At 42.5% G+C, this 27,689-nt stretch overlaps 1 protein-coding gene across 1 annotated transcript; it reads left to right on the plus strand.

The window, feature by feature from the left end:
• Positions 1-23,960, plus strand: LOC124144960. The gene is made up of 11 exons (XM_046514580.2): positions 1-153; positions 3,701-3,955; positions 4,522-4,602; positions 5,192-5,311; positions 5,776-5,897; positions 7,448-8,255; positions 13,372-13,626; positions 14,216-14,296; positions 15,550-15,669; positions 17,703-17,824; positions 21,521-23,960. Exons 2-11 carry the CDS (start codon positions 3,701-3,703, stop codon positions 22,320-22,322), a joined length of 2,766 nt encoding a protein of 921 aa, XP_046370536.2. The 5' UTR covers positions 1-153; the 3' UTR covers positions 22,323-23,960.
• The last annotated feature ends 3,729 nt before the right edge of the window (positions 23,961-27,689 follow it).

Raw genomic sequence — 27,689 nt, forward strand, 5'->3', positions numbered from 1 at the left:
TTCGGAGTATTTAGTTTCTGTTTCGATTCAACAATATGGCATGAATGGTGTTCGCAGTATTTAGATACTGTTTATGTCGATCGATAAGGGCTGTACTCACTCTGGACAAAGCTCAATCATACACGTGCATGCGTTTGTTGGCTCTGTATTCCGGTAAGTTTTAATTTATACAGAAAGACCTTGAACATGTTGGGAGGGTCACTTGTAGGGCTGGGACAATTTACTACCCGGGTACCCACCTCCCTATTACCCGACCCTACCCGGGTACCCACCCTCTCTGTGTCTCAGGCGATGTCTCAAAATGTCCGATTGGGAACATGTTTAGCATAGACCTGGCAAAACGTATTTAGGTGTATTGAACAATCTTGTCTTTCATACACTGAAGTTGAATTAAGTTATATCTTTATTCAACCATATGAAAAATCAGAAGGAATGTGTGCATAGTCAGAGAGAAATGCGAACATTAGTGGCTTGTAGTGTTACCATAGAGTTGTAGATATTTTTTGTCATAAAACATCACGTGACTAACCACGGGTCCGGGTAGTCCTGTGGGTACCCGGGTCCTAATCAGTACCCACCCGACCCGGGTATCCGAGTTACTCGTCCCAGCCCTAGTCCCTTGGGTCCTTTCTTGTCCTGAAAGCCGACAGAGGTTCGGGTGGTTGTAGGTCACGGTGCTCCAACGGCTGGGTCGTTTGTTGATCACCAGATCTATTACTGTCTGTAATCCTGTCTGTAGCAACACGCACCCAGTCACTCGTCGTCATGGGCCGGTTGCTTTGAAAGAACTACAGTGTCGACGTTGCTGAATACAATACATTCAGCGTGTTTACTCAAGGGATTTCACGTGAAAGGAAAGTGTTAAGAAAAAACTGTCACAGTATTATTCCTTTTTTGAGTTTGGGTCATTATCCACAAAAGCCCCCTCTAGTAAATCTCATAGTAAATCGGGCATACTAATTAAATAAAACACAGGGGGATTAAATTAAAAAAAATGTTTTATTTTATTTAAATGACAAATGCAATTTGTCGTCCAGACGATATCTGCATTTAAATTACTGAAGTAACGTTGTTCAATCGAATGCCCTTAATATGACTAGATATAAGTTCAAAACAATTACACTTTCAGGCCATATTACCACTTAAGTGAAACCCACGAGCACGGGTATGGTGCTGACAAACCTTTTAAAATAATTTGGGCAAATTTGGAATTCGAACCCCACCATAAGGATTCTGACACGCCTCAGATATGCAACTTTGCACAACGAATTGCGGCGCATTAAACGGTTGCCTCTCACACCCCCACTACCACCCCAAGTTTTAAAAAATAATAATTTGAGGTTAACGAGGTTCTATTCACTATAATTTTCCGTCGCGCTGAATTATCAGTCTAGCGTGTTCAGTATAAATGATCACACAGTGATTCAATGATTCACATATCACGAGATGCATACGTCAGCTGTCATGCGACAATTGTACTTGGCGCATCATAGAGGTAAGTTGTCAAACAAATATTATCGATTGTTATAACCGAGTCACCATGGTGTAACCGAAACACACGCTTCTTTGTATTTCAACTTTCGATTTGTGTTCTGGTGGACAAAGCTGTTATCGATTGTTATAACCGAGTCACCATGGTGTAACCGAAACACACGCTTCTTTGTATTTCAACTTTCGGTTTGTGTTCTGGTGGACAAAGCTTTTTACTGTTCAGTGTCGCGTATTTGTCGGATTGCCTGCTTGAGTTGATCGTCACGGCGGGTACACTGTCGTTGGTTGGTTGGTTGGTTTGTTGTTTAACGCCGCACTCAGCGATATTCAAGCTATATCACGGCGGTCTCTAAATAATGGAGTCTGGACCAGACAATCCAGTGATTAATATCATGAGCATCGATCCACCCATTTGGGATCGATGACATGCATCAACCAAGTCAGCGTGCCTGACCACCCGATCCCGTTAGTCGCCTTTTACGACAATCATAGTCGCATTTTACGGCAAGCATGGGTTGCTGAAGACCTATTCAACCCCGGATCGTCACGGCGGGTACGCTGTGAGTGAGTGGGAATGGTTGAACGTCGTTTTTAGCAATATGTCTGCAGTATCACAGCGGGGGACACCAGTATTGGGCTTTACACATTATTTATACTCTTGTTGGGGATCGAACCCGGGCCTTCGGCGTGACGAGCGAACGCTTTAACCACAAGCCTACCCCACCGCGCCTACACCATAGGTACATTTATCAACTATAATGGAGTCGAAAAAGAGCATCGCATTCTCAATGATTCGGGTCTGAATGTAACGATTTGCCTCCCGGTGCTGTTCATTTGATCACACATCGGTCGATAGTGCAGTTAGTTGTGAGGGGCATTCAGCACACTGGAATAAGAATTCGAAGCCACACTTAGCCTTACAGAGTTACGTCCCTTAGGTCCAATGATTGTGGTTCCAGCAAGGTTATAAAAAGACCTGCATCACTTCGGGCTTTCCTCCCACACACTTATACGCCGTGATATGCCGAAATACTACAACGCGGCGTTAACCCAAATTCACACACACGCACGCACGCACGCACGCACTCACTCACGCACGCACGCACGCACGCACGCACACACACACACACACACACACACACACACACACACACACACACACCCACGAACCTTCTGATCCGAGGTCGAACGCATTGTCCACATGACCAAAGAGGTTAACCCCTTGATCAAGCTGACAAGGTAAGAATGTCCATCTGTGGATGACTCCATGTCCTGTTACATACTCCTCGTCAACAAAGGTTCACGTTCCGGGCCGCATAGCAACTTATTTTGCTCAAATTCAATATATAGTATCACAGAGTCGTAGACAGGAGCAATACATCTTTGTCTGAATGAAGCGATTTGAGTCGCAGCACAGTTTCCATTAAGTGTACATAGTTGTGCCGGTACTGCGCCCCGGCGGTAGAAGATGCCGTGATTGGTTTTGTTCCGCCAGGACTCCGTGGAATGTCAGCTCCACACTTGTGGCTTTGCTCACAGATTAAACAGAACTTCTTCTTTTTCTTCTTCTTCTTCTCCTTCTTCTTATGTACAGATCAAAATACAAAATGCAGCAAAGAGGGTTTGGGTGATCCTGGCACAGTCAGGCTGGTTAGGCTCATCATCAGCTCAGGGCCCTTGGCCCTTCTACACGCAGGCCAGACAGCGAATGGGACTCCTCCAAGGAAGCGCTGCCAAGTCAAACTTTTCGGAGAATGTGAAGATTCCCCAACACTACAGCCTTCTGCATTACCCAGATTGTCAGAAGGGCTGTATTCTTGGTAGCAAACCCGGGTACTCCCCCGATTAAGCGAGCGAGTTGTATTTAACGCCGCTGTGAACATTATTTCAATGATATCAAGGACGTGTCAGCTTAATGTGGGAGGAAAGCCCAAAGTGATGCTGGTCTCAGACGTTTACCACTTTGATGGAATACACCGGCACGGGTATGGTGCTGACAAACCATGGGAACATAATTTGGGGAATTCGAACCAACGTTCTTTGATTTCCAACGTTTCCAAGAGACGCAACTCTGCACAAAGAATTGCAGGACCTCAGACGAATCGGCCCCCCGGGCCCCCTGCCCGAAAAATGTTTCAGTATCTGTTCACGAACAATGTCATTGGATTATTGTTATTTACAGTGGATGTTTGATCGTCATATATTCCAGATGGCAGAACAAGGCGTCCGTCACAAGGTTGTGGAAAACGTCGATGACTGCGTCAAGGCCGTCGATGACCTCCTTCGGGAATCTGTCGTTGCTATTGACTGTGAGGGAATCAATCTCGGAAAGAAGGGCCCTCTCACCCTCCTCCAGGTTGCCAAACTAGACGGTTTTGTCTACCTGTTCAATGTGTTCGCCGAGCCAAAGGTCTTCACTGAAGGCCGACTGAAGTCTTTTTTGGAAAATGGAAACATCGTCAAGGTATGTTTGTCCAGTTATTAACGCAATCAACGTCTCTGAATGGACACACACACTCAAACATGACCTCAAAGACTGTCGTTGGGTGGCTGCGGTTTCAGCCTCACAAATTTGCATTCTATTTGACTTTGGAGTTACGTTTTCAGATATATGTTATTGATGGAAAATTCAACAAATGATTAAAAAGGAAAACACTTTATGTATGACGAGATAAAATTGTGACAATGATCAGGCATTCAGTCCACAAAACTATCTTTTACAGTTAGTTTAGTGCAGGTTTTAACGTAATTTACGCGTACATTCTCTAGTCGGACGGACATCAAGTCATCTGGACATGTATGAGTTCATACGTACGTAAATACGTATGTAAAAACATGCATATATGCATGTAAATATATATGTAACGGCTGTAGGGTGAAGACAATAGTTTATACTTATACATTATGTATTCGGCCTGTTTCACATTGAGCTACCCCCACCACCAATTCAACTGATACGCCGTGAAATAAATAATGTGTGAACCCACATCACACCACGAAGTCGATCGTAATCTTTTCTGTGATTTTCAGGTATTTCACGCCTGTAATAATGACAGCGCTGCCCTGAAGTGTCAGTTTGATGTCATGCTGACCAATGTCTTTGACGTGCAGGTAAGGTGAAATGATAGGCCCACATTCTCTCCTTTACAAATACTGCACATATTTTATCGTATCCATGTCACTGTTTTGACTGAAACTATCGAATAAAGTCCTTAAACACCCCATCCATATGCCTTCTGCATGCAGACATCCCAGCATTATACTGCTGTTAATAAACAACTTACCCATAAGTCTATTGTATGTTTACCCATGTGTCAACCATGTGTCTTACACACGTGTCTACAGCCCACCTATATTGCTACTGTGTTCAAACATCCCATTCGTGTGTCTACTGTATATACATACCCAATCCATAGGTCTACAATATAATTCCGCCCCACCAATATGTATACACTGTACAAACACTCAACCAATATGTCTACTTTGTACAACACCCAACCAATATGTCTACCTTGTACAAACACTCAACTAATATGTCTGCTTTGTATAAACACACTATCTATTTACTTTGGTACAGTAATGTCCCTTTTTATGTTTTACCAGGGAGTATCTAACGTCCCCCTATATGCTGTACCTGGGTGTGGTAAACGTCCATTGGTTTGTTATATGACGTGATGACATCATGGCTTATGTCCCACAGACGGCTCTTTTCATCATTGAAAAATCTGAAGGGAGACAACTCCCAACTCCCCGGAAGTTGATGGATGTTTGCGGCCGGTACACTGACGTCACTTCCCTTGAGGGAAAAGATGATGTTATAGTAAGTTATGCGTAACTGCGGAGAGGAGACTTTAAAGTGTACATTTGACTTCACTAGGTACTGTTTGTAACTATTATACTTCTGTAACAAATGTTTAATTTGGGATAATCAAAGAGTTGCCTATGATTTTAGCCACTGGCTGGTCTGGTCCAGATGTCATCACTTACAAGCTGATATCATTGGAATGTTGCTGACTTTGGCATAAAACAAAGTTCACTCACCATTCTTCACATGTTTTCTTCCCCCGTGAAGATCTGGGCTTGAATTGATCTTCAGCAACCCATGCTTGTCGGAAGAGGCGACTAACGGGATCCATTTGCGTTGATCGATGTTCATGATGGCATGATTCACTGGATTGTCCAGTCCATAAAGCTGGGACATGGTGTTTCGTTTAAGAAATGACGCAAACATTCCTTGGTACCACGGGTAAGAAGCTTGCTGACAACTTCCTCTGTCTGATTCAGGCAAAATGGTACAAAAACGATGCTGCCTATTGGGCCAGAAGAGATTTCACACCGGAAATGACAGACTACGCATGTGCAGATGTACGGGTTCTGATTCCAGAGGTGTATGGCAAGCTGAAAAGGTAGGTCAAACATGACAAAGGTGTAACTATCGGGGATATTAAAATATTACATCACACTGCAACGATCATACCGTTCCAGTGATTCGATACGAGGGCAAACGTGTCCTGGCATGGCAGCCATGTCTCAGGGACGGTAGATTTGTTGTTGAAAACTAAACTCTGAATTCAGTACGAAATGAAGTGTTTTTCTGTGAATCCTTTCGCACGCAACTTCATCACTTGTTTGTCTGTTTTGTTTAGATGTTTCACCGCTATCTTGCCTTTTACGCTTTTGGTTATTCTAGACGTTGGCTTGGTTTGTTGTTTAACGCTGCACCCAGCAATATTCCAGGAATATGACGGCGGTCTGTAAATAATCGAGTCTGGACCAGACAGTCCAGTGATTGATATCATGAGCATCGATCAACGCATGGAATCGATGACATGTATCAACCAAATCAGCGAGCCTGACCACCCGATCCCGTTAGTCGCCTTTTACTACAAGCATAGTCGCCTTTTACAGCAAGCATGGGTTGCTGAAGACCTATTCTTCCCCGGATCTTCACGGTTCTCTAGACGTTGGCATTATATATTCAAAAACATTTATCAGTGCGTCAGTTTGTTTTTTTGTATCACGTCGATCCAAACTATCGAAGCTGAACTTTCCATTGATGTTTTTCGTTTGACACATTGACAGTTGCAGTGCACCTATAAAGTTCGATATAGATTAATCGTTTCACTACAAACTTAGTAGGTCAGCTTTGCTTATTTTTTTTCCCCCGAGTTTAAAATACTTTGATATTCGATCCCTGGCTACGTCATATCAAAACACGTTGGTAGATGGTGTTTGTTGTTACCCTGCCTGTCGAAAGGAAGAAAGGCAGAAAGGACATAAAACAAGGACTCGTAAGCTCGGAGTCGGTATTCTGTGTCTGAGTGGGGTGTCCAGGTTGAATTGCGGCATGGTATCTCAATGGGCAATCACTATGTAGCCACCAGGGCAATTACAATCAGACCCACATAAACACGGAATCTTGAACACAACGTTCGACCCTATTTTACCCCACCTCACCTCAATTGATATTCAGCGTCATCCACAGTGAGTGAGTGAGTGAGTGAGTGAGTGAGTTTGATTTTAAGCCGCTTTTAGCAATATTCCAGCAATATCACGGCGGGGGACACCAGAAATGGCCTTCACACATTGTACCCATGTCGAGAATCGAACCCGGGCCTTCGGCGTGACGATCGAACGCTTTAACCACAAGGCTACCCGGCCGCCCCGAAACCCACAAGAAATGGTATGTTTCTGATACGGAATTTCAAGTTAGGGTCGCAACTGTGGACATCATTTATGATTTCACTTATATGTGACTTTGGTCCTATCAGATCGCGAGTCACGGTCGGTCCACCTTGGGCTTGACGTGGTCCCCCTATCTTATCGTACGAGGCAACTGAATGGATGGGGCTGTCAGACCTTGGCCGCGTTACACTAAGCCATCTTCGCGCTACGGTGATCGTAGTTCCCAGTCACAGTGACTGCTATATGTACAATATTTCCTTCTTGTTTGCAGTGTACTTGACGAGAAGGATCTCTGGAGGGGTTTTAGGGAAAAGGTTCATTACGAGCTCAACTTTCGATGGAACGAAGCAGTAAAGGGGGAAAGCGATGAGGTCATGTCAGTCGTGAAGAAAGTTCTGCGCAAATTTCCGTCGAAGTACGCAGGCGATGCCACGTTTGATGATATTTCGGATGAAGATGACCTTCAAGCTCTCAAACAAGTCCGAATCACAGAAATTGGCGAGTTTCCTGGTGTTGTCATTAAGTTGAAACACGAATTTCTCAAGCATGAGCTAAAAACGATAGAACAAGAACTGAGTTCAAATGGAGACTCATTTGTTGCGACGGGATTTCATCTCAATATGTTGTATGCCGCACAGAAAAGCAATAACGTTGAACTGAAGAACTCAGCTCGGAGACTGCAGGAGAGAGTAAATAATATACTCAAGAACGATCTCACCGTCAAATACACGGAGCGAACCCCAAGCGACCATCTCAAAGAGGAAGAGAGGAGGTTTTTACGCAACCTTCCTGTCTCAACCGGAACCAGCTCAGTGGTCAACCCCGTCCTTCGCCATCTTTACAACGTCAGCATTGACAGTGATGTGGAGGATATCGAGACTCTGCGGCAGAAGTTCTCGCGTATAGGGAGTCGTTTCAGACTTAAGGATGCAGACCACCGACTATATAAATACTACATCAGCGCTCCTGGAGTTCATCCAAGGCTTAAGGCTAAGGCCAAGCTTTTTCTGAACGAGTTACAGGAGGCTGGGCTGGTGGCAGCGCCCCGAAGGAGGCAGCGGTTGTTGGATTTTAATTATTAGGCTTTAATTTATTACCAGAGTATAATCAATATATGCATATCAAGTCAAGCATTAATGAAAAGATTTAATGCGATTCCAGTTGTATTGACCATTTTTCACAATGCACTGTGTTCTTGGCGAGGTCAATAACATTTATTATTGTATATGAAATTAATTAATAGATAATCTTGGTATGTCGTAGTTTGTCTCTCGTTAGATATTATATCGGAAATGATCCGTCTATAAATATGATAAATGATTGCCCCCTTTCATTTCTATTTTACTGTAAATATGTTTTAGCTTTCCATGTACTTTTTATCATCTCAGCTGTTATTTGTTTTTTCTCCTGATGATTTCTCCTGTTGATGAATTGCTCTGAAACGCCAATTGGTATACAGTTACCTGTAACAACTGACGTTGAATGCTATTTCTTGTACATGTATCTTGTGTATACAATTAGATACACCAAAGTTCCGGGGTAGAATAGGTCTTCAGCAACCCATGCTTGCTCTAAAAGGCGACTATGCCTGTCCTAAGAGGCGACTAACGGGATCGGGTGGTCAGGCTCGCTGACTTGGTTGATGCATGTCATCGATCCCAATGGCGTGGATCGATGCTCATGATGTCAATCACTGGGTTGTCTGGTCCAGACTCGATTATTTAGAGACCGCCGTCATATAGCTGGAATATTGCTGAGTGCAGCGTTAAACAACAAACAAACAAACAAACAAGATACACCAATGCTGCTTCCTAACGCCGATGGGGCGGTCGGGTAGCCTAGTGGTTAAAGCGTTAGCTCGTCACGCCGAAGACCCGGGTTCGATTACCGACATGGGTACAATGTGTGAAGCCCATTTCTGGTGTCCCCCGCCGTGATATTGCTGGAATATTGCTAAAAGCGGCGTAAAACCATACTCACTCACTCACTCCTAACGACGATGCATTGCGCCCGTCGCGGGCACCCCTAATGTGAACAATGAATTTAGTTGCCACAGAATGTATTATACCGTGTCTGTCCCTGAGGGTTATTGTAAAGTCAGTTCGACATGTATGTGAAACTTTATTTTCAAATTTCTCAATACTGATTGCTCTTTGTTACAGTTGCATCACACTGATGTGGTCAATAATACAGTAAACTACGGTTATAATGAACTCAAAAGGACTACTAATTTTAGTTCGTTATAACCGTAATTCGTTATAAGCATATATACAGTATAATTACAGCAAATAGTCGGGACTAAAAAGTTAATTTCTTTATATCCGTTAGTTCGTTATAAGCGTGTTCGTTATAACCGTAGTTTACTGTATTGTCGCGATATTGGTAGATGTTTATATTGATGTTTATTTTGTTTGTAATAATTTGCTTTAGGTAAACACTACGATCCCATGTAACCAGTTTCGCTATGGGTATTGGATAAGGGACGGGGAAGAAGTGGGACTACCCTGGTGACATGTTACGCAAATTTGTCTCATCACTAACCATCATCAATCCGAAGCATTGATGCCCCTGTATTTTTTTCAGTCCATTCAGCAAGTTAATACTTTTGCCTTTGTACTAGTATTATTTGTATTCTATGCAGTATGTACAATACTTTGTTCCCAAATCATAGAGTTGATATTTTATGCATTTTAAAAGGTTTTCCAACAAATATAGATATTTCATGAAAGACACATTATCTACTAAACGCCCATGCTTGCTGTAAAAGGCGACCATGCTTGTCGTAAGAGGCGACTAACGGGATTGGGTGGTCAGGCTCGCTGACTTGGTTATGCATGACATCAATCCCAATTGCGTTGATCTGTTCTCATGATATTAATCACTGGACTGTCTTGTCCAGACTCGATTATTTAGAGACCGCCATCTTATAGCTGGAATATTGCTGAGTGCGGCGTTAAACAACAAACCAACCAACCAACCAAGCTACTATACACAAGTTCTTTACTCATGAAAACTTCTTTTATGTGAAACATTAATTTCCCAGTGCAGTCGTATTAAATTTAAACAAATCAAAAACAACTTTCATGTCCAATTTTAAACAGTAATACGCCAGTCAATTGTGTATATGGAGTTTGAGTACGTATTTGTGTAATACGGATAAGTTAAAAAATAATATGCCTACTTTGCCAAATATCAGAAAGGTAATATTCTGATTGTCGTCATAACCGTCCAGTTTACCACCGTCACTTTCAGGAGGATGTTCACGGATCATTTCAAGCAGGGCACCGGTGGCCCAGTCATCTAAGGAGCCGCAATTCACCGAGTTGCGTCCCTTGGATATGCCAGAAACCTATGATCGTGCGTTCGAATCCTGGTTCGCCCCGATAGTGTCTCTAGGCTTGTTGGACCCATGCTATACCCGTGTATGTGTTCGTGGTTTTCATTGATGTGGTAAACATGCCACGATGTAACAAAATATTGCTCAATCCGGAGTTAAACCAAACTCACACATGCATGTGGTATTTAGTGAAGAACTGTGCACAGAATCGGCGCTGTGACTCTTGCCACATTTGGCTATTTATTTCAATATAGATGTAGTTGTATATTATTGGTCAGTATAATAAATTATTAAAGTGGCTGACAAACTTATTGCTTGTTTTTTACCAATACATTGTGAATAAGAAATTGTATATCTCTAACTTCAAAACTGCCCATATTGTTACCCTGCCTGGCGCTCGGCATTAAGCAGCATGGTATCTCAGTAAAATCGGCATTAGCCCTGACTAGAACAAGCAGCCACACACACGTGCATACTCGTCGCCTTATAAATGCGACACTCTAGAACGAGACGTGAAACCAAATTTAAACTCACCATCCCTCTCACTGTAGGGAAACATGTGGCTGTTAGTAACCCAAGATCGCCAGGAACCAGTCACGAGTCAATCAATGATTGTTTAGAGTTACCCCCCTTTGAAAAATCATAATTTTCCTGGAACGTAGTTTCGGTTTGCATTCCTCACACAAACCCGTCGATCTAGAGCGGTGGTAGTATTTAAGCTGATGTCTTGACCCTGCAACATAACACAGTGAGGTACGTGCTTTAAACTATAACATAACACACTCCTGACAAACGACCAGCAAATCACCAATAGCTTGTTCCTGTGACAGTCACCATGGACATAGTCGCAAATCCCATGTAGGTATTACATCGGTGAGTTTTGAGGACCAGGATGTGTAATGCAGTTCGTCAACAACATATCGTAGTTAACGGTTCATCGCCCACAGATTCGTGTCTGTCAGGTCACACTAACATATCACTACCGCACGCATTATAGTAAGGAGCCTGTATTATAATATTTGTGCATTGAGGTTCACGTTGTGGTAAATATCTATATGCATTATAATGGTTATATTACCGTACACGTTATGGTAAATATTAGTGAGATGGTTATTGGCACATTACCGTAAACGTTATGGAAAATATATGTGTGTATAATATTTTGGTACATTACATCCAATGTTATGGTAAACATCTATATTTATAATATTTATTACATAACATCACACTATATAGTAATCCTATGTATGTATAAAATTTGTTACATTACTGTACACGTTATTAAAAATGTCTGTATAATATTTGTTGCATTACCGTACACGTTATGGTAAATATCAGTACGTTTGGTATTTGCAGCACAGCCGTTTCGGGGAATAGCAGTATGTCTGGTATTTGTAGCACAACCGGACATGTTATGGTGAATATCAGTAAGTCTGGTGTATGCAGCACTACCGTACACGTTATGGTAAATATCAGTATGTCTGGTCATTGTAGCACTACCGGACACATTACGGTAAATATCAGTATGTCTGGTCATTGTAGCACTACCGGACTTGTTATGGTAAATACCAGCAAGTATGGTATTTGTATCACTACCGTACACGTTATGGTAAATATGAGTATGTCTGGTGTCTGCGCACTACCGGACACGTTACGGTAAATATCAGTATGTCTGGTCATTGTAGCACTACCGTACATGTGTTTCAGTAAATATAAGTAAGTATGGTATTTGTAACACTACCGTACACGTTTAAAACCATTTGACCCATGACTTTGTGCTTTGAGCTTTTGCAGTGGAATGCCCTTGATCAAATTTTCAAATTTGACTCAAGCATTTTGGGAGGGAACGATTATTAAATAAAGAAAATCATTAAGTAACCGCTCAGATTGAAAATATTCAGTGATATATTTACGATTGTCGCGGAAAGCTTCAGCGTATGTTATTAACAGTATTCCAGTTATTTATCCATAGTGATAGAGCTGAAACCATTGGAACACGACCACCGGTTGACAAATCAATTATCCCAATTATTATGCAAGGCGCGTTTTTGATTGTGATCGATGATCACCGGATCCTGGCACGGCTGGGGAAGGCAACTCATTAGCAACGTGTAGGTCCTTTGATCAAAGGACCATCCATGTTCTTCCGGAGTCATAATGAGTGAGTGAGTGAGAATGGTTTTACGCCGCTTTTAGCAATATTCCAGCAATATCACGGCGGGGGACACCAGAAATGGGCTTCACACATTGTACCCATGTCGGGAATCGACCTGGGTCTTCTGCGTGACGAGCGAACGCTTCAACCACTAGGCTACCCGACCACCCCCCGGAGTCATAAAGTTAACCGGGATTAGAACTGATGATCAGCTATTCCTGGAACGGCTAAGGAACGCCAGCGGCAGTAGGCTAGCAATTTGTTTAGCACACCCGGCTTATGTGATTCAGTTACCTCTAACACTAGTTTATCTGCGAGTTCAAATGTACTGACAATTAATCAGTTACTGATTACCTTAGTGAGTGAGTGAGTGAGTGAGTGAGTTAAGCAATGTTCCAGCAATATCACGTCGGGGGACACCAGAAACGAGCATCACACATTGTACCCATGTGGGGAATCGAACCCGTGCTTTCTGTGTGACGAGCGAACGCTTTAACCACTTGACTACCCCACGCCCCCCTAAATACCTTCCTTAATCATACAGGGAAAACGTCCTAATTACAACGTTTAGAACTGGACAGAACATGGACACCAGACCGTAGGTCACAGAGCCCCTTTAAGGAAATACTGTCTATGCTAATTAAATCATTGATAACAAGAAGCAACCTAAGCTATCACAGCATACTCATTTCTTTATTTTCAGATGGCAGAACAAGGCGTCCGTCACAAGGTTGTTGATAACGTCGATGACTGCGTCAAGGCCGTCGATGACCTCCTACAGGAATCTGTCGTTGCTATGGACTGTGAGGGAATCCACCTTGGGAAGAAGGGCCCTCTCACCCTCCTCCAGGTTGCCAAACTAGACGGTTTTGTCTACCTGTTCAATGTGTTCGCTGAGCCAAAGGTCTTCACTGAGGGCCGACTGAAGTCTTTTTTGGAAAATCAAGACATCATCAAGGTATGACCATCGGTTAACTAATATCTCCGCGGGGTGTCATGAACAATGTTGGTGTTTGCCATCAACAATGTAACTCTTAGATAAAAACAATGTAGGTCTTTGACATAAACAATGTACATGCTAGACATCAACAATGTAGATGTTTGACATGAATGATGCCGATGTTGCACATGAACCGCAATGTTGTTATTTTGTTGTTTTTTTGTTTGTTTTTTGTTCAATGCCGCACTCAGCAATATTCCAGCTATATGACGGCGGTCTGTAAATAATCGAGTCTGGACCAGACAATCCAGTGATTGATATCAGCATCAATCCACGCAATTGGGATCGATGACATGCATCAACCAAGTCAGTGAACCTGGCCACCCGATCCCGTTAGTCGCCCCTTACGACAAGCATAGTCGCCTTTTGGGTTGCCTTTTGGGTTGCTGAAGACGTATTCTACCCCGGATCTAATAACGATGTCAGACATGATCTGGAATGCTATTTGACATTAACATTGAATGATGTTTGACATGATCTGGGCTGATGTTTGACTTGAACTTCAATCTTGCCATTGTTTAACGCGGCACTGTTTCCTTTGATTCAGGTGTTTCATGCCTGCAGCAACGACAGCGCTGCCCTCAAGGCCCAGTACGACGTCATGCTCGTCAATGTGTTTGATGTACAGGTCAGTTCTTTTGTTGTTTAACGCCGCACTCAGCAATATTCCAGCCATATATGACGGCGGTCTGTAAATAATCGAGTCTGGACCAGACAATCCAGTGATTGACACCATGAGTATCGATCCACGCAATTGGCATACGATGACATGCATCAACCAAGCCTCACCACCCGATGCCGTTAGTCGCCTCTTACGACAAGCATAGTCGCCGTTTATGGCAAGCATGGGTTGCTGTAGACCTATTCTACCCCGGTCTTCACGGGTCTACAGGCCAGTATCAGCTTTTGTTAACACAGGTTGCACAGGAATTCGCGAGACATAACCTCGTCCGTCTATTGACTTTCGGGTTCAAAATGCCACCATTTATAAGCACATGGCGCTGATGACCTACCGACATGTATTCTGCTGAGGATTCCCGCGGTTATCTTAAGCAGCGCATATGTATTTACTTTGTTACACAGTGTTTTTTGCTTGGTAATATGATCTCCGTTTTATGTCTTCAAGATAAGCCATCCCAAGGTCCCTCTGCATAAGGTGAGGTGAGGTGAAATTGGGTTTAACGTCGCGTCCAAATTATTGCACTTGTATAGCGACGTGCATGTACGTGTATGTGTTTGTGTGGCTGCTTGTACTAGTCCGGACTGATGCCGATTTATAGTGCTAGCTCACTGAGATACCATGCCGCAGTTTAACATGAATACCCCACTCAGACACAGTATACTGACTCCGAGCCGACCAGTCCTTGTTTAAGCCTCTTAATGCCGAGCGACAGACAGGGTAACAACAAGTACCAACTTTTAACGTCTTTTGGTATGACGCGGCCGGGGATCGAACCCTGGACCTTCCGCTCTCCGGGCGGACGCTCTACCAATAGGCCACGGAGGCGTTCCCTCTGCATAAGGACCAGCACTGGGCGTGTTAATGGAATGTCATTTTGTAACTTCAAACTCCACAATCTCTGCTCAGATCCGAGCACATTCTGACCACTAGAGGATATAGTATATTAATACGTAACATTTTTCTGCAACCATGAGAGTGAGACATTTAACACGGCTGCTCTTGATTCGTAGACCGTCGCTAAGATCGACGTATGGATACAAGACCCGGCGATCTCACACCTTACCCAGCCTCTATAGTCACGTGACACAAAATAAGGTCAGCTTCGGCGTGTGAACTTGACTGCTGTTTTGTTCGGCGTATTTGTCGTTTTTTTAATGCCATTCATCAAGGTGTTCATGTATGTGTCTGTTCTCCTTCAGGCTGCCCAGTATATCATTGAAAAAGCTGAAGGGAGACAACTCCCATCTTACCGGAAGTTGATGGATCTGTGCGGTCGGTACACTGACGTCACATTGCTAGAGGGGAAAGACGAAGTTCAAGTAGGTCATATGAGTTAATGTCATATGTATCATTTGAAAAACAGATTTCTTATCCACTCACGTAAAGTGCCCAGAATTGTTGTCACCGGTCTGTCATTGCTGACGTCATATGAACACGGCTACCTATAAATTAGGGCTCGGACGGGTAACTCGGGTACCCGGGTCGGGTGGGCACTGAGTAGGACCCGGGTACCCACAGGACTACCCGGACCCGTGGTTAGTCACGTGATATATTGTCTAATGACTAAAATTATCTGGAACTCTATGGTTACACTACAAGTCATTAATGTTCGCTTTTATTTCTGACTATGCACCCATTCCTTCTGATTTGTCATAAGGTTGAAGAAAGATATAACTTAAGTCAACTTCAGTGTATGCATGACCAGATTGTTTAATACATGTATCTAAATACGTTTTTTCCAGGGCTATGCTAAAAAAGTTCCCAATCGGATATTTTGAGACATCTCCCGAGACATAGAGAGGGTACCCGGGTAGGGTCGGGTAATAGGGGTGCGGGTACCCGGGTAGTAAATTTGGACTCGTCCCAGCCCTACTATAAATAATTTGTATCTGTATTCTGCACTGCAGCTAGTTACGATTGCATGGTTTGGATACATAATGAATATCCTGTTATTTCTGTGAGGGTATCGTTTGTATTTGACAGAGTTTCAGACTCAATTATCGTTAAGAAAATAGCACAAACTCGTGTGGTAGTCTGTCTAAAATTACATGGTATTTAGTGATTGGACAAAGCCAAATTTATACTTACTGAGGTAAATGTAGTCTCGACAAATATATACATTGTTACAAGGTTATGTAAACTTGACAGTCTCACATCGATACCGCACTAAATTATATTATTACCGTATTTCCTCTATTACAGCCTCTAATAGACGCCGGCCTCTATTAGAAGCCGGGTCAATTGTTCAGTGCAAAAAATAGAAGCCGGGCCTCTAATAGACGCCGGGTCGATCAATTGATACAATTAATGATCCAGGACATTCGTGGTCATAGTGAAATGGGGGTATTAATAGAAGCCGGGCCTCCAATAGACGCCGGGCCTCTAATTGACGCCGGGTCAAAGGCTTGTCCGAAATACATAGAAGCCCGAGCGTCTAATACAGGAAACACGGTATTATGTTATACGTTGTGACTGTGCGTTTTTGCGCCTTTTGAACTGTGTAACGTGATGCACAGTGTCCTTTTCTAATGTGTTCATACTATAGGTGATTCGGTGGTATTTGATTGGCTAACCAAGCATTTTGTATGTATTTATATTCCATAAAAAGAAACAAATATCAGGCTACGCCAACAAGCTGACCACTGTTGTGTTGAGTTATTGGGCTGAACGACGTCACTGTTGTGTTGATGTCTTCAGTATTTGTGTTAATGATTAAATCAGCAGTCTGGGGTGTTCTTATTGTCGAGGGGTCACGAGTGGCCCAGTCGTCCAAGGCGCAGAGTTGCGACCCTTGGGCACGTCAGAAACCTATAATTGTGGGTTCGAATCCCGGTTCGCCCCGATTAAGTTTCTAGGTTTGTCAGCACCATACCCGTGTTTGTGGCTTTCACCGAAGTGGTAAACGTCTGAGACCTTCATCACTTCGGGCTTTCCTCCCACATTAAGCTGACACGCCGTGATATAACTGTAATACTGTTGAAAGCAGCGTTAAACCCAACTCACTCACTCACTCTTATTGTTGAGTTATTTATTTATGAGAAATCATACCGATTTTTAGTCCCCCCACCCCCCATAAAAGCAATTACATAAATTCTATCTCAGGTACGGACATATATTTTTAACCTTAAATCAGCATGTGGGTGCAGGAGCTACAGGTACTATATCGAAAATATAAATGGTAACCTTATCCATTTTATGCCAAAAAACATAATGTTTTTCATGTTATTAATGTTAAATTTAGTTTTGAAACAGTAAATGTTACAACAAATATTTCTTATATGATATTTTATATAATCTGGTTGATGCATATCCAAAACGTTTCAGTTACATCTTACATTCTTGTAACACACAGGCGAAATGGTACAAGACTGATGGCGCATACTGGGCAAAAGCAGAATTGTCACCGGAAATGGTAGACTACGCATGTGCAGATGTCCGGATTCTGATACCAGAAGTTTATGACAAGCTGAAGCGGTAGGTAATATGGTTTGTTTTGTGAGTGGGTTTGGTTTCAAGCCCTTTGAAACAGTTTTGCAGATTTATCTATTCGTGTAGGAGGAAATATATGCAGGGCGATGGGGTAGCCTAGTGGTTGAAGTGTTGGCTGGTAACGTCGAAGTTTCGGGTTCGATTCCCCACATGGGTATGTGATCCTGCTGGAATATTGCTAAAAGCGTCGTAAAACAATACCACACTCACTGATGTGGACGGGCATGGTTCTGGAACACCAAGAATGGTAAAACAAGGCGAATATAGGATTTAAAACCCATGGTCATCGGATGTGCACGCCTAAAGGACGCAACTCTGCACAGCAAATTGCAGCACCTTTCAGTTGATATGTAAAGCTTTCCTGCTGACATAATTGAGTTTGGTCCAAAAATCAATGTTGTCATGGTTACCAGGGCTTTTCTTTAGGGATTTCGTCTGAGGTTTGGCTTAGGCTATTAAAACAGCAGAGGGTATATGTTTCGCGAACACCTGGTGTCGTCACTGATTTTCACTCAAATAACATTCACCCCCTTTTTTTCCTTTTACGCCCCATGGAATCTGTTTCTGCAGATAATCGAGACTGAGTATTCTTGTAAAAACTGGAACCACTTTATAACAATGCCTTTTCTCTAGAGAGTCACCAAACGTTTTAAACGTATGGGACCTGGGTCACGTTGGGCCTTCCGCCAACATTGTAACGTCGTGATGAAACGGACATTCAGACATACAGAATTAATTCCACCCTTCAGTCACTCACTTCCTAGTTTGCTATGGGAGTGAGTCATTGAGTATGGTTTTACGCTACTTGTAGCAATATTCCAACAATATCACGGCGGGGGACACCAAAAATGGGCTTCAAACTTGTACCCATGTCGGGAATCGAACCGTTGTCTTCGGCGTGACGAGCAAACGCTTTAACCACAGGGCGACCCGACCGCCCCTAGTTTGCGATGGAAATGTATGGGGTGATTTTATGCCACTTTGACAGTATTTCAGTTCAGTCTCACCATCTGAATTGCAGGTATCGATATGGTACTCCATTAGCTTACACTAATTGCAAAACTAGTCGACTTTTTGCTAGAAAATCAATGGCGCGTGTGTTTTATGCATGAATATGACAAGTTTTGGATTGCCTTTTTAATCAAGAGGCGATAGCTTCTTTGAGTGGCATTTAGAAGTTGGAGTGATGATGTAAGACGAGTTCTATGGATGAACAACTTCTTTATTACAATTAGTGCGACGTTTCGGTGTAGATCCTAACACCTTTATCAAGCAAGTGATGGATATGGCTAAACAACAACAACCAAACGTCGCTTTTCACAGTATTAAAGAAGTTGTTATCCATAAAAATATTGTGTCTATCTTGTCATCCGTCAACTTCTAAGTAATGCCTATCAAACAAGTTATCAAGATCCTGGCCAACAACCAATCAGACTACAAAATCAGGAAACTCCTAGAAGCCATCTACATCAAAAGGATCCAGCCAGCAATGAACAGAGACCAAGGCTATTACATCCCGCCTGCTTACCATCACCTAATTGCTAAATCCCTTTGTCCATCCAATTAATACAGTGGCTTCCATCATCTCCATCAGTCTGCTTGTTTACTCTCCTAGTATACTGTGTTCATTAGTCATCCACTGGCTTCCAATTAGCTTAATCACCTCTCTGTGTCCATCAACGAGTCACTGTAACAAGTTAGATGTCAATAAGTGTGTATATATACCTATGTTGTTTAGCCCTATCTTACACCTCACCTGGGAGGCTCACGTCCAAAACCTAAAAACTAGATGCAGCAAAGACCTTAACACACTAAGATGTCTCACCGGCTCTAACTGGGGAGCCTCCAAAGATACCCTCCTCTCACTCTATACAGCACTAATTAGATCAAAACTAGACTACGGCTGCGCCATATACAACACCCTAAACCACTCTCTATCTAAAAAACTTGACTCAATCCAATACCAAGCCCTTAAACTAATTACACGCACCCAACATGGCACCTCCTACACCTCACTTCAGGCCCTTACAGGAGAAATGCCACTAAATCTACGCAGGGAACATCTAAGCCTTAATTTCTGGGCCGCGTCCCAAACAAACCCTCTCATCCAAAACCTAATTAACCAAAACATTAGCCCAAGAAACCAAGCTCTAGCTCGCAAACACCCCTTACTCACCCCAATATCCCAAAGAATAACTAACTACCTCAATGAACACCAAACTCAAAATCTTAAACAAAACTGCAAAAAATCAAATATCTTCACCCCTAAACTCAAAATACCCCAAATAGACACAACACTAACTAACCAAATAAATAAACAAACCGACCCAAACATAGCTAAAACAACCACACTTTCATACATACACGAAAATTGGCCAAATTGGTGTCACATATACACTGACGGATCTTCAGACCCGATCTCCAAACACACAGGTTTCGGAGTCCATACCACACAACCAGTTATATCCACACAATCTTACCGACTCCCAAACAACCAATCTATATTCACGGCCGAACTTATGGGCATGGCCTCAGCCCTGCATAACCAACAATCAAAAAACCACAAAAAAATCCTAATTCTCACTGACTCGCTTAGTGGACTACAAGCCCTCCAAAACAAAAATACCAAAAAACGACCTAAATTAATAAACCAAATACTTAAAAGCTCCAACGACCTAACAAAAGCAGGCAAACAAATAACCTTCTTGTGGATCCCCGCCCACGTAGGAATTTACGGCAACGAAAGCGCCGATAAAGCAGCTAAATTATCTCTCAAAATACCAGAAATAAGCCTAAACCTACCCATCTCAAAATCAGAAATTAAAAGTGTAAACAAACAAAAAATAACCAAAAAATGGCATAATCAATATCAAAACTCAAATAGCCAAGTCAAAAAAGTGCTCAGAAAACCACTAGCCAAACCTAAAATCCTTCACCCCTCTAAAAAAATTGACAGATTAATTACAAAACTCCAAACAGGACACACGAACCTAAATAACCACCTAAAACAACTTAAAAGACACACCACAGGCAACTGCCCCCACTGCAAACAACCCGAAACCACAGAACACGCACTCATCCACTGCACCCACTACCAAACACACAGAACCACACTACAAACCAACCTCAATCTAAATAAGGTTCCTACTCTAGATGAAATACTAAACCCTCAAAATAAACTAGAAAACTTCAAGGCCCTAGGCGTATTCCTAATCAAAACAGGCCTAATTAAGCGCATCTAAAAACTAATTAATCTACCAACCCAAAATCCAATAAACATACAAATACCCACCTCACCCAGCTCCCTTAGTTCCCTCCTCCATCCACCTAGGCATTTATTCCAAATTTTAAAATTTCAAAAATCGATATAAGCAACCCCTAAAAGCCCCCCTCTTGTGTTGCACACACCACTTTCACCCTTCTCGGAATACACTAAATGGTCTGGCCAGGCCCGTGTGCGAAATACGCTGCAGTCGGAAAGCGCACGTTAAATCTTCTATATCAGTCAGTCAGCCCTATCCATCACTTGCTTGATAAAGGTGTTAGGATCTACACCGAAACGTCGCACTAATTGTAATAAAGAAGTTGTTCATCCATAGAACTCGTCTTACTTCAAGAGGCGATGGGTTGTTAATGCACACATACAATGGTAATACTTTTCATGTGTGCTTTGCTTTGCAGGGCTCTTGACGAGAAGGCGTTATGGAACGAGTTTAAAGAAAGAGTAGAATTTGAACTGAACTTTCGATGGAATGAGAATGTAAAAAGTGACAAAAATGAAGAGACCATGACGATCATTAAAACCATACTTCGCCAGTTTTCCTCGAAATATACCAGGAATGTCAAGTTGGATGACATCACAAGCGAGGATGACCTTCATGCTTTGAAACAGATTCGAATCCAAGACACAGGACAGTTTCCTGATATTGTCAAGAAACTGAAAAACCAAATTCTGAAAAAGGAAATGGATGAACTAGAACAAGACTTAACAGAAAAGGCAGACTCTTTCGTTCCAATGGGAACACACTTCAGAATGTTGGGATCCGGAAAGAGCAGCACTGATGGTGAAGTATGCATGGCAGCACGCAGGCTGAATAACAGGCTTGATGAGGTGCTGAAGACGGACCTAATTGTCAAATACAATGAGACAACTCCAGGTAAATACATCTCGGATGATGAGAAGAGATTCATGAGAAGGCTACCATCTTCTACCGGCACCAGCTCAACGGTCAACCCCGTCCTCCGCCATCTTTACAACGTCAGCATTGACAGCGATGTGGAGGAAATCGAGACTCTGTGGCAGAAGTTCCGATGTGAAGGAAGTCGTTTCAGTCTTAGGGATGCAGATCACCGACTGTTTAAATACTACATCAGCGCTCCTGAAATTCCACAAAAGCTAAAGGCAAAGGCGAAAGGGTTTCTGAATCTGTTAGAGGATGCGGGAGTCATTTCCAGGCACAGGAAGAGACAGTATAGGTTCTGATTACAAAGGCCTCTAATTATTTACAGTTTCAACTTGAACTTATGTATCAAGAAATAGATGCGGGAGACATTTGTTTTTTTAGAGTAAAAACACATTCTAGTTTCAAAATTGGATTTCTTTAGAAGTATTACATTGAGAAATAACCTAGAAGAATATTTGTAAAGTATTAAAGTATTAGTGTAAAGAATTGCTCTGTATATTTCGGGGCTCAAAGCTTTTAATTGAACAATTGTGCCTACGGCCCGTGGAAGGAAGGTCTGACGAGGGGCCCGACAGTAGTTTGTATCGGTCCTATTGGCCTGCAGTACATTTACGTACCGTTTATTGTACAAAAAGCTGCAGTTTTAAAAATGTTTTTGTGACAAATATGTTGGTTGGTTGGTTTGTTGTTTAACGCCGCACTCAGCAATATTCCAGCTATGTGACGGCGGTCTGTAAATAACTGTTTAAAACTAGAACTGTAGGCCTCCAGCAACCAAAGCTAGGCCACTTCGCTTGGGATCAGGGGGACTAACGGTGCCTCGGTCTATAATAATCGAGTCTGGGCCAGACAATCCAGTGATTGACATCATGAGCATCGATCCACGCAATTGGGATCGATGCCATGCATCAATAAAATCAGCGAGCCTGACCACCCGATCCCGTTAGTCGCCTTTTAATACAAGCATTGTCACTTTTTACGGCAAGCATGGGTTGCTGAAGACCTGTTATGTACAATCAGTTCCTCATCGTAGTTCACCTTGCACATTAATTTCTATAGCTACCGCAATCACTACGTCTCCCTGTCGATGTAACCAGTCAAAACGCAAGCTCCTCATTGTTGGGTTTTTGGCATCGCAGAACGATCTCAAATCAACAAGTGTCGTACGTGGAAGGTATCACGCCTAAAATCTCAGCTAAGGACATGTTGTAGAAACAAAGTAAGTATGACACGAACTGTAGGAAATGAACGTTTCAGAAAAATGGGGTGATGAATTTCGTTTGTGGCTGTTGATGGAAAAAGTATGTCTTGTGAAACCTGCAGGGTGCGGGACATTGAGTGTTTGTAGTATACATGTACAGTAAACTACGGTTATAACGAACACGCTTATAACGAACTGACGGATATAACGAACTTACTTTTTGGTCCCGACTACTTGCTGTAGTCATGCTGTATATGTACATATAACGAACTACGGTTATAACGAACTAAAATTAGTAGTCCCTTTGAGTTCGATAACCGTAGTTTACTGTATTCGGATATGTATCAAGGAAATTTAATTGTCGATTGTCAAATGTAAATACTTGAGAATCAATAATGCAACTTTGATGATGATTTTGTAGCTCTGATTAATGTCCTACTCGTCTTTCCGGTTTACTTGCATTGAATAGACCAGGCCCAATGGTCGCTTTGTGAGCAATCAAACACTTGTTAACGTCTCACAGCAGTGTTTAAAAACATTACACGTGGCTTTTGTCACGAATACTTAACCATGCCCTATTGTGGAGGTCATATCATATTGTCGTGACATTGGTACTAGGCAACTTATAACTGCACACCTCTTTTGTCAAATATCAACACAACCATTGCTCTATAAGCATTTGTTTCCTTCTGTAACACGTCTAGTTTTTTTAATGTATTAAATGTATTTTTATATATTTTTGTATTTACTTGCTTTTATGTGTCTCATGGGCAATTTTGGCCGGACCACTCGCCAATCTCATTAAAATCAGATCTTTGTTCTCGCGATCGCTAAACAAAGATCACAGGACATCCCATTAAGGGTCACGTCAGAACGACCTTTCATCCAACCAATCACAGCGTCGCTTACCAGATCATGAAAGTGACAGTCGGAATGTGTTTTCTAACCATGCGATCACGACATATTTAACAGAGGGTATTCCGAACGACTGTTACGGGTTTTATGATTATACCCATACAATCTAGGCCATCTGTAAGCCATTCCAGAGTGTTCTTCTTATCAGTTTTAATTTTTTTAAATCGAGAATACGTCAAAATATGTTTCGAAGCGAAGTCGCCAGTTTTAAACTAGTGTCGTAAAGCTTGAGAAAGCTGCCTTCTGATTGGCTAATGTCGATTTCTTGTCAGTAATTTCATTGGTCGATCATAATTAGCGAAAGGTCGTTCTGACGTGACCCGTAATGGGATGTCCTCAGATCTATGTTTAGCGGTAGCGAAAACTAAGATCTGATTTTAATGAGATTGGACCACTCGCCGTCTTTGCTCAAATAAATCAAGCATACATGTATTTATTTCTGTATGTAATCGATTACGGTATGTTGTGTGACAATAATAAACTGTATTCTTATCTTATGTAAATAGTGAGTTAAAATTTAAGTCGCATCGGCTTTATTTCAGCAATATAGTAACGAGAACAAGTTGACATATTTACAATTGAGTCATGAATACAAAGTTATGTGTAGAATAACATAACATATGTTATCATAATAATATTATTTTCAACTGTTTAAAACTGGAACTGTGGAACCGAAGCTAGGCCACTTCGCTTGGGATCAGGGAGACTAACGGGGCCTCGGTCTATAATAATCGAGTCTGGATCAGACAATCCAGTGACTGACATCATGAGCATCGACCCACGCAGTTGGGATATGAAGGCATGCATCAGCCAAGTCAGCGAGCCTGACCACCCGATCCCGTTAGTCGCCTCTTACGACAAACATGGGTTGCTGGAGACCTAATTCTAACCCAGATCTTCATAACACCCAGACACCCTTGCATATACAAATTAAAACATAACGCTGTGTGTACTGCATCCTGTGAATCAATTCATTTGGATCACGATCTGAGAGAGAAAGAATACGTACCGTATATAATGTATGGAATATTAACGGTGCTTTCATAAGTGAACAAGGGGTCACACGTAAATAGGGCTACAGACCACACCCTAGTCAAAAGGGCCACGCCCAAAGTCAGAATTGACAAATGAAAAAGTATAAAAATAGGACATATAAAGTGTTAGTTTCTATTTGTTTGCTCTATTTATCTAATAAATCCAATAGGATGTACGGGGGCACGGGTCCATTGGACGCGCCAGAAACCAATGATTGTGGGTTCGAATCCCGGTTCACCCCAATTATATTTCTAGGTTTGTCAGCACCATACCCGTGCTTGGGTGAATTTGTACCTTTGTGTTGGCCATGGAGTGAGTGAATGAGTCAGTGAATATGGTTTTACGCCGCTCTTAGCAATATTCCAGCAATATCACGGCGGTGGCTACCAGAAAATGGGCTTCACACAATGTACCCCTGTGGGGAATCGAACCCGGGCCTTCGGCGTGACGGGACATGGAGGAAGACACCAGATTAAGAACTCTGATAGTGATGTCTGCCTACCGTTGAAAGTATTTGTTAATAAACTTTATGAAGACAGAAGGATAAAACAAAATTTTGACCAATGTGTTTGTGACCGTTTTGACGGGTGGTCCTTTGGACTATAACCCTTTCGTTGTTTACAGGTGGTCGTCAACACAAAAGTAAGACATGTCTGACTGTTTTTGAAAATCCCTCTGAATTCAAACTATCTGCTGTTACTAACACGGTGAAGTATACACTGCATTGAACAACAAAAGTACCAACCTTTTTCAATATAAATCTCGTATAACACGCACGACAATCGATCGACCTCGTTTTGAGAGTGACATGAACGTTTGAGTTTTTGCCATTGCAAATTGACATGGAACCACGACATGATTAATTAACGAAGACAGCTGCATGTGTGCTAATACTTATCAAGTGAAAGGGGCGGTCGAGTAGCCTAGTGGTTAAAGCGTTAGCTCGTCACGCCGAAGACCCGGGTTCGATTCCCGACATGGGTACAATGTGTGAAGCCCATTTCTGGTGTCCCCCGCCGTGATATTGCTGGAATATTGCTAAAAGCGGCGTAAAACCTCACTCACTCACTCTCTATCAAGTGAAAACAGGGCATTCGGGCGATAAGCAGTATTACTCACAGTGATGACAAAATTGCAAAGTGGTCTTTGCAAGAAATATTTTGCTAGCGATAAACACCATTGAGGCTTGATCACGGCAGAGACCATATACCCCCTGAGGATCGACAGTGGGGTGACTGAGCGGTAAAATGTAGCACGAACTGAACGAAAGATACCGTATATCGGTATGTATGCATATGTCGTATTTACTCAAGTTCACTGCCAAATAAAACCGCTCACATGCACCTGACTGTCGATTCTTTCCCAGATTGTGACTTGAATTTACACTTAACGAGTGTCAGAGTTCTTTTATTTCCCAATCGATAACAATAAAAGGCTTATACGTGAATTCTTACATTGGTTTCGTAAAATGAGTATGACACACACGCGAGTGTAATTATTTCTTTATTACCCATTCTTTGTTAATCCTTTTGAGCTCCCCTTTACTAGGGGGCACGGGTGGCCCAGTCGTCTAAGGCGCCGCGATTCGCTGTGCAGAGTTGCGTCCCTTGGACACGCCAGAAACCTATGATTGTGGGTTCGAATTCCGGTTCGCCCCGATTATGTTTCTAGGTTTGTCAGCACCATACCCGTGCTCGTGGGTTTCAACGAAGTGGTAAACGTCTGAGACCTGCATCACTTCGGGCTTTCCTCCCACATTAAGCTGACACGCCGTGATATAACTGGAATATTGTTAAAAGCGGCGTTAAACCCAACTCACTCACTCACTTACTCCCCTTTAGTAAGATACACTTATCACGACGGCCGTCTGAGAAAACCACAATTGTCGAATGACGTCAACAATCTTCAGCTCTGGTGACGTTTCTAGTACGTTATTCCGACCGTGTGTCATCAATGAGATTCGAATGACGTCAACAATGCTGTCCGGATGACGTAAACGATACACTGGTGCGCGTGACAATTGTTCTTGTGCACCTTCGATTTTTTTAACTCTGTTATTTCTAACCCTATGGGTCATAAATTCTATTTTACACGGTCCCTGGGTTCATTGCGCTTGTTTTCTCATTGTTAGCGAGCTGCTGACTTCATAGACTACGTTCACTAGTTCCCCTTGCCGGAAAAATCCGAATACTAAATTTAGTTAGATCCCACTCATCTAAAGTTCGACCCGTGAAGATTCCGGGGTAGAATAGGTCTTCAGCAACCCATGCTTGCCGTAAAAGGTGACTATGCTTGTCGTAAAAGGCGACTAACGGGATCGGGTGGTCAGGCTCGCTGACTTGGTTGATGCATGTCATTGATCCCAATTGCGTGAATCGATGCTCATGATATTAATCACTGGACTGTCTGGTCCAGACTTGATTCTTTACAGACCGCCGTCATATAGCTGGAATATTGCTGAGTATGGCGTTAAACAACAAACAAACCAAATCATCTAAAGTTCTTTGAATTGATT

Source organism: Haliotis rufescens, unplaced genomic scaffold (assembly GCF_023055435.1).
Source record: "Haliotis rufescens isolate VD_foot unplaced genomic scaffold, xgHalRufe1.0.p SCAF_55, whole genome shotgun sequence".
In the NCBI taxonomy this organism is placed as follows: Eukaryota; Metazoa; Mollusca; class Gastropoda; order Lepetellida; family Haliotidae; genus Haliotis; species Haliotis rufescens.

Excerpts from the sequence above, each read along its gene's own strand:
- LOC124144960 (XM_046514580.2), top strand. The coding sequence starts at position 3,701 with ATGGCAGAACAAGGCGTCCGTCACAAGGTTGTGGAAAACGTCGATGAC. Across the intron at positions 5,898-7,447 it reads GTGTATGGCAAGCTGAAAAG|TGTACTTGACGAGAAGGATC; the intron begins GTAGGTCAAACA and ends TCTTGTTTGCAG. Across the intron at positions 13,627-14,215 it reads AAAATCAAGACATCATCAAG|GTGTTTCATGCCTGCAGCAA; the intron begins GTATGACCATCG and ends CCTTTGATTCAG.